This window comes from Mus caroli, chromosome 1, assembly GCF_900094665.2.
Source record: "Mus caroli chromosome 1, CAROLI_EIJ_v1.1, whole genome shotgun sequence".
NCBI classification, from domain to species: Eukaryota; Metazoa; Chordata; class Mammalia; order Rodentia; family Muridae; genus Mus; species Mus caroli.
In genome coordinates, this window is record NC_034570.1 from 72,991,078 (window position 1) to 72,999,603 (window position 8,526).

General features: G+C 45.6%; 1 protein-coding gene across 2 annotated transcripts in view; it reads right to left on the bottom strand.

Annotated features, from left to right (window-relative positions):
* Window positions 1-8,214, bottom strand: part of Ap1s3 (adaptor related protein complex 1 subunit sigma 3) — a 63,013-nt gene extending 54,799 nt beyond the window's left edge. Inside the window, exon 1 of one of the 2 annotated variants that reach the window (XM_029472947.1) lies at window positions 8,093-8,195. In XM_029472947.1, the coding sequence (XP_029328807.1) occupies window positions 8,093-8,095 (3 nt within the window). In that variant the 5' untranslated portion in view covers window positions 8,096-8,195. Of the gene's footprint in view, window positions 1-8,092 lie in introns of both variants that reach the window. The other variant, XM_021174604.1, reaches the window with a different exon arrangement.
* Between the last annotated feature and the right edge of the window lie 312 nt (window positions 8,215-8,526).

An 8,526-nucleotide genomic window follows, 5' to 3' on the forward strand; every position in this document is an offset into this window, starting at 1 on the left:
TTTTGGTTTTTTAAGACAGAGTTTCTCTGTGTAATCCTGGCAGTCCTGTAGACCAGGCTGGCCTAGAACTCAGAAATCCGCTTGCCTCTGCCTCCCGAGTGCTGAGATTAAAGGTGTGAATCACCACTGCCCAGCCATACAGTCTTAATGTTATAGGCATGCCCAGTCTTCTGAACACAAAGGCCAATCCCAGCAGGTCTGACGACCGTCTCTGTATTTCAGGGTCATTCCTAAGAACAGATGAGAAATAGCATTTCTCATTACTGATCGTCTCCAGAGTCACTAAGAAGTTAAGAGGGATAGGAGGGTTTGTTTGTTTTTATTCACTCTCCTCTGATCTCTCTCACACATCTCATATGGAAGTCAAGAGTCCTGTAAATCTGGCCAAGAGACCAAGTGGGTAGATAACAAATAGGAAGTATGTGTCCTCGTATGTGTATGTGCACATGTGCACATACACAAATGCATATGTGTAATGTGCATGTGTATTTTATGGGGCCTCTGGAAATCATTATAGTAAACAAAATAAGCTAAACTCAGGAAGACCAAGTGCTGCCATGTTTTCTCTCATATATAAAATTATATGTGTATTTAGATGTGAATACTTATAGGTCATAAAATTAAAAAGGGGACCATAAAAATGGAAGAAGAAATCTTTAAGAAAGTGGGAATAAAGAGGGTAGTGGGATCCACATAAAGGGAAAACGGGGTCGGGGAGGGAGGGAAGCAAGCTGAAGAACAAAGGGAGCTGGCTGTAGAGTGCAGGAAAAGAATGGCTAAGGACACACATATCTGACATGCTGTGATGATACAAGACACACATATCTGACATGCTGTGATGATACTTACTATTTCACGTGCTAGCCTAAAAAGTTAACAAGATGATAAATTTTAAGAAAATGTAAGGTCTTCAGTTCAAAATAAAGAGGCTCAAAAACTAAATAAATAAATAAACTGAAAAATAAACATTTTTTTTTAAACCACACCAGACATCTTGAGCCAACTGTAAGCAACAAGCACCTTCTAGAACCTTCTGGAACTTTCCAGTTTCGACATTGTTCTATTTGCTTCCTTTTATTTTATTCTATTTTACGAAGCTAGATCTCACTATGTAACTCCAGCTGGCCTCAAACTCACAGTGGTCTGTCTGCCTCGGCCTCCGGAGAGCTGGGACGAAGGGTGTGCAAAATCACACCCTGCAGCCTCTTTATTTTATACATGTAGACTATCCAAGCCAACAGATTATGCCAAACAAGACAGGGCTGGAAAAACCCTGGCACACACCCAGAGATCACCAGAGAGACTTGACATGGAGATCCTTCAGCAGAGAGCTAGCAATCTGAAACCAAATGCCCAGAGATGGAAAAAGTTTCGGATACCATAATACAGTCAGAACCAGCTCAAGAAAAGGTCAAGAAGTAGCTAAGCCAGGTGGAAGAATGGCTCCACCCCTTCAGGCCAAGAAGGAAGCAGCTACAAAAGCCAATTGGCCAATGCCACTCCCCTTCAAGTACCACAGCAGGATCATCACACACACCACCTGTCTCATAAACATCAGAATGTCTCGAAAGATCAACTAGAGAAAGCTCTCATTGCCCGATACGCAATAGTAGACTCCTCTTCTGGGTGAATGACCCAAGTCTTGGCAGAACTTAGTGACCTTCATACCAAGACCATCGACTCAATGAGGCTAGGGAGTTTCTAGCTTATCCTAGTCAGACTCTGAAATCTCCATCTAGGATGGCTTCTGTCAACATCAGGTTACTGCACATGGGACTGCATTCAGAAAGACATGGCCCTAGGCTTAATTCTCTACCATCATTGTGTTCTCAAATCATTCTCAAAATATTTTGATAAAGAAACCTTGTGGTTTTGGTCTGTGCAGGGTACCAAAAATTAGGTAGCTAGCTTGGTCTGCAATATCACTGATACCCAATGTATTTATCTAATATACAAATAAGTGAATGAACAAAAGTTCTCTTAGACTCAAGGGGCTGAGGTGATGACAGCTTGGTGGGTAAAGTGTTTGTGATACAAGCATGAGGATCTGAGTTCAGATCCCCAGACTCCATAGAAATGCCAAGTACCATAGCATGTGCCAGTAACCCCAAGGAGCTCACGGGCCAGCCAGTGGAGACAAATGGCAAGCTACAGATTCAGTGAGAGATGGTCTCAAAAAAGAAGGTAGAGAACCATACAGGAAAATACTTGCTGTCAGCCTCTAACCTCCATGCCTGCACACAGGGATACACATACAACATGAGCACACACACGCAGTCTGAAATGCATACAGGTCAAAAAACTACAACCTATAACTGAAATCTGCTTCTCCCACCTCGGCCAGCCTATTACTGTGTACAACATTCTATTGACTGCCTGAATTCACAAAAGAAAAGGTGAGTGATTGAGACTTTAGGGTCTGCAAAACTAAATATTACCAACTAGCCTTTCCAGAGAAAGAAAGTATGTTGTGCTAGAATACCACCTTTCATTACTGCTTATCATATATTCCTATCGAAAAACAAAGGAAAAAAAAAAGCTGATAGCCTCGTGCGACCTGGCCTAGCTTTAAGGAACTAGTCACAGTCTCTGATTTGAGACTTTTTAAGTGTGGATTTTATATCCACACTTGAACCTAAAGTTTCAAATTCCAAAGATTCCAAAGAAACTCAGAACAAATGGTTAGCTGAGGTGCCTATGGAAAGGGTCTCCCAGCATCACAAGTACCTGTTACAGAGTCCTGGCTCCTTTCCTCACTTTTCCCCACCCTGCCTAAGCCTATCCAGGCTCTGAGCTTCACTTCCCTCCTCCCACCCCAAGCTTCTGATCCCTAAAACACCCAGCTATTTCAGTCATGAGCTCTCTTGGTCTCCTCTCTTCTCATCCTCTCTCATTGCCCTCCCGACACCCTCTCTCCTCTCATGGCCCGGTTCAGTCTGCTGGCCACGTGGCCACGTCCAATATACTTCTTTCTCTCTCTGCTCTGGATCCTTCCAGATGGCTCTGGCTGAATTCTCCTTCATATCTACAATAAAAAAAAAAAACCTTCTCCTCAGACGGACCTAATAGTGGTCATGACCTCATTGTCATTCATGCATGTGTTTTAATATAAACATTTTCTTCCAAATCTAAACAATGTACAAAGATGACTCGTGATTATTCCTTGGCATCCACCTTCTGCAAGAGCAGTTCTCAACCTGGAGTCGCAAGCCCTTGGTTTTTGGTTTTTGGTTTTTGTTTTTAGTTGGGAGGGGGGTGTCGAACCACAGGGATCACATAGCAGATACCTTGCATAGTAGATATTTACATTAAAATTCATAACAGTAGCAAATTTATAGTTTATGAAGTAGTAACAAAAACAATCTTATGGTTGGAGTCACCACAACATGAACTTTATTAAAGGGTCGTCACAACATTAGGAAGGTTGAGAGCCTCTATAAGGAGAAGCACACAAAGCAAACAGGTACCTCAGTTTTCAACTCAGTCTTAGTTCTTCCTTTATACCCTCAGTTTGGAAGTCTCCCACAGCCTTGAAGAGTCTCCTGAACTTTGACACAAACCAGTCATTTCCACTGCAGAAACCCTGTGTGAGAAGATCCAGCATGGAGATCTCTTTATGCCCTTCTTCTTGCCTTAGTGTACTTTTAACTCCGTGCCTGATTTCACTGAATAACTAATGAATGACCATCTCTTTCCCCCAGGCGGTTCTTAGCAACTATTTAGAGAGAGCAATTTTGGGAGCTAGTTCTACCATCACTGTCAGGAAGCTTCCAGGCCAGTGACTTTAGTTGCCCGTGTTTTGTTTTGTTTTTGCAGGCCAACTTCCTAAGACATTCCATTCACAATAGGAACCATCGACAGCATTGGCCGCACTGTCTTAGAATTCTGACAGTGCTACCTGCAGCTTTATACTCACTACTTCTCTTGATAGCTGGGTAGATGTCTAGTGTAATTCAAAGGCACTTCCTGCAATCTACAAGGTGTGTGCTCTTAAAGTCACAGGATCTTAGAGCGGTTTTCTGTTTAAAGAAAGTTTTCTGAATAAGGGATAGGTTATTTCATGAAGAATAGAGAACTCCATGAGAAGGAAGTATCTGGGAAGAAGACAGAAATAAAAATTCTATGAGGGGGAAAAGGATTAGACCAAGGCAGAAAGCAATTGGGGGAAGAAGGCTCTGATCTCTGGAAGAAGTTATGGTTATGGTGACAAGAAAATAAAACTGAAAAATTGACTCATGGAGACCTCAAGAAGTGTGAGTCTCAAGGGACTCTTAAAGGAATTTGACTCTGTGTGTGTGTGTGTGTGTGTGTGTGTGTGTGTGTGTGTGTAAAAGGTACAGTTTTTGTTGTTATACCTTAGCTCATAATGTCGTAATTCCTGAGCCCCTAAAGGACAGGCAGTGACCACCCAAGGTGGCAAATACACACTGCACTAACTGTTTCTGTCCAGTTCTGCTGGTAAAACCACACACAAAATCTGCAAAGCAACTTAGGACAAACGGAATAAGTAATGGGGACTATGAAGAAGCCATTATCATGATCAGGGATCGACACGAGCCTCGGTGGTAGTGTTGATGACATGTGAGAAGAACACTTGGGACAACTAGATCCCACCAAAGGTGATTCTCCCTACTCCTCCCAAGCCCCCCACCCCACACTAAATGCTGGCCAACAGCCCAGACCGAGCCACAGGGAGGAAAGAACTCATTACTCCAATGGATTCTATTCCCCTCAAGCTGGAATTTTAAATTGGAAAATATCACCAGACTTATACCACTGTATCTAAGCATCAGACACTGCTATAGCAAGAAGAGGGAGTGTGGGAGGATCTACAATCTCGAGAATGCCTTCTCCACTTTCACACCCTGTACAAACAGGGGCAAGTTCTTTTATAATTGGATTTGGAAGAAGGGTCATTCAAAGGAATGCAGGCCTGATAGAGAAATGGCTTCACAATTCCGTCAGCAAGCTCTCTCTCTCATATTTAAAAATCACAAGCACAAGTGGTGGCACACGCCTGAAATTCCAGCACTTCCTAAGAGGAAAGAGCACCAGTACAGATAAAAAGCCAGCCCTGGTGGTCTACACACCAAGTTCCAAGCTAATCACCATTACATAGTGAAACCATGTCCCCCCAAAAGTTGAAACGTTACAAACCCAGAAATCTCTGAACTGGCTAATATAAATCGATCTTACTCCATACCATTCCAAACATTATGACCTGAGTTTACAACAGAACAATTCACATTTCTGAAGGGACCTCCTTTGGGGTTTCTTTCTCTGGAATGATGCCTCTCTGATGCTCTCTAGGAGGCTTTAGAACTTAGAGCACGACTTTTTACAAGGACTTCAGAAATCAAAACCTACTTGCATTTTTTAAACGAAGGGCACCCCCAAAGCCTCTCAACTTTCTCTCTAGCTGTCCCCATGTGATTATAAGGAAAAATAAAGCAACATTACCAAAAATCCTTCTTCCTCTGTCAACGCTTTCAAACATTCAACCGTAAGTTTCTATTGATAATATTTTTTCAAAGTACAGAGGGTGGGGTGGGGTTTTCTTAAGCACAAAAGGCTTAGCGTTGTTTTCTAAACTCAAGATTTCTAACTGAAGGCAAGATGAAGGCACAGATGATTCAGATATCATGACCAAGATGTAACAGGGCCTACCCAGCCTGGGGTTCGTGTCACATATGATCTGACGCCTGCAGTTCATATCACACATGATATGACCAGCCTGCAGTTCATATCACACATGATATGACGCCTGCAGTTCATATCACACATGATATGACGCCTGCAGTTCATATCACACATGATATGACGCCTGGAGTTCATATCACACATGATATGACACCTGCAGTTCGTATCACACATGATATGACGCCTGCAGTTCATATCACACATGATATGATGCCTAGAGAAGAATGAACCACTTTCTGAAAGTGTCTTCTGAGGGAGCCAACAAGAGATAGGATCTAGGAATGAGGAAGGAGTTGTCACTCTGGCTGTCAGGAGCAAGGGCTTACTAAGCTTATGAGCAATAGAACCAGATCCCTTTTTGCTCGTGACAGCAGAGCAGGAGAGCTGAAATGCTGCTGAGCACAGAAAAGGGTGGAGTTCCTTAAAGCACTTGTGTGTGTGCTGGTTCATGGTCCTGGGGCGTCTCCATGACGATGAGAACGCCAAAGATTTTCTGTTTACTAGGCCAGTGATACTTACTGCATTAGAAAACAAAACAGAAAAGAATAAACTTCAGGTATTTACTAATTCAATTGTAAATAATAAAGGGAGGGGTGAGGAAAAGAGAAAGAACATTGGTGAGGTGGAGCATCATATTAGAGTTTGGCAACAAACAAAGCCCAATAGAAGACAGCTGGATTTGTTGGGCTATTAATATTTCAGAACACTGGGACTCAAAAAATCCTTCACTACAGTCTTAGAATGCAGATTAAAAGCATTAGCATCCTTATGAAAATGGGTTTGATCTTGTGACCCTCTAATAAACCCTTTGGGATCCTTCCGGGCTTCCAGGCCACCAATGAACACCTGTCCTATCCGTTAGGAACAGTTGCTATCCCACTAAACAAATGAGCAAACCCAGATGGAGGTCAAGCAGCCACAGGTAAAGATGACCACCTGGTTTGGAGGTTGCAAGGGTGGCCGGAGATCATGGAGGGGAGGAGCTGGTTTGCCAGAAGTGCTAGTAACACTATTTCCTGACAAGGGACAGCAAGGCTCGTGCACACACACACAGGAGGACTGGGACTGGAGGGAAAGCTGGAGAACCTTCCCAGATTCTGAAGGTCATTTGACAAGAAAGGAGAAAAACAAAACTCCCACCGTGTGCTGTTTAGAACTCAGGGCCTTCCCTCAAATCCTGCCCCTGCCTCAAGAAGTAAGCAGCTTTGGGCTCCATAGATACTTGGAAACCAGCCTTCATCCCACCCCCATTAGGCAAATGAGCTATCTTCCTGGGTACCTTGTTCCTTGGGAAACTTGAGCAAGCCAAGAGAGCTGCTCCATTATTTACAGGGGCCTTTTGCACCCTGCATTTACCTCAACAAACAAAAAATGGGCACGCTGGGAACTCTGCTGACATCCTCTGGGCTATCTGTCCAGGTGTCTCAGCAATGGACTACTCCAACTCAACCTTCTTTCTAAAGTCACCTGCTCTCTGTCGTGCATCCAGAGAGTGCCTTCAGGAGGTCACTTCTCTGAGAATTTGGGAAGTGTGCACAACTAGGGAAGTGGGACAGGCTGCCAAACTAGTCACTGTCCCAGCAGAAAGCCAGCGCGAGAGAAACCTCAGGTATTGCTTCCACCCAGAGCTGGATATCTACTTCTGAGTGTAGCTGGTCTCCGGGCTTTCATCTTGATAGGAATTCCTCCCCACGCCCCCACCCCAACCCCCACACATCTCAGTCCATTCTCCATCATCAATCAAAGGGTTCAGGAAGTGTAGAATATCCGGGTACGGTCACTACTCCTGTTAAAATTCGAGCGAAACAAAACTCAAAACTCTACTTTATGAAGAACTGCTACCTGGTATCCCTCCCGCCTCTCCAGCCACAAACCGGGGTTTCACTTCTCCTCTTCACAGTCGCTCACCCCTCCAACTGCTGCGCTCTACCAGAACACCTCGGGGAGCTCAAATGTCACAACCTCAAAAAGGCCACCAAATCAAAAGTTACCTCTCAGGCGGGTTTCTTGAGGCTTGGGAGTTCTCCTCGCTCTGGAAAGTTATTTTTATTTCACCATTCCATCACCGTCTCTTTCCCTAGGCATCCTTTCCTACGAGTGTTAAGCACCTGGTCCCCTGCGACATCCCCAGCGCCTGGCTCGGACCAAGCGATCAGAGAAAGAGACTGAAATGAATGAAGAGCGGTGCCCGGTGTCCGTGGGACTCGCAGGAACGGGGAGACCTGCACTGTCCGGAGCAGCCGGGCCACCCTCGCGTGTGACTCGGCGGTACCCAGAGCCAGGTTAGGCGCGTACCCCCTCCCCAGCCGCGTGTTCGGCCCTGGAGCCGCAGGTGTCACCTGGAGCGCGCACCGCCTAGACCAGCTCCATCACGATGCTCAGCCCTACTCACCATGGTCCCGGGTCCCCACAGCAGCGATCGCCCAGGATGCGAGGGCCAGAAGAGACTGTAGCAGCCTGGGCGGCTGACAGGTGAGGCGCTAGCCTCAGACCATGGCTACTTCCCACAATGCCCTTGAACTGAAAGTTTGCAGACTCCTCCCCGCACCGGGCTGCTCCTCCCCTCCGCTCCTCCCACACACCTTCCTCCTGGCTTCCTCAAGTTGTGTCACTCCTTCTCTGCCTCTCCACAAGCCTCCCGCTCCAGCTCCCCTTTTACCCTTTCTCACTCCCTCCTCCTCCCCTGGTTCTTCCTTTGCTCTCCTGCGCCAGGGGGGACCCCGCAGCTCGCCCCGCCCCTCATCACTGCTAGCCCTACCCAGGGCGGTGCTTACACCTGCGCGCGCACCTTCTGCGCTGACCGCGCCCCGTGCCCCAGCTTCCCTT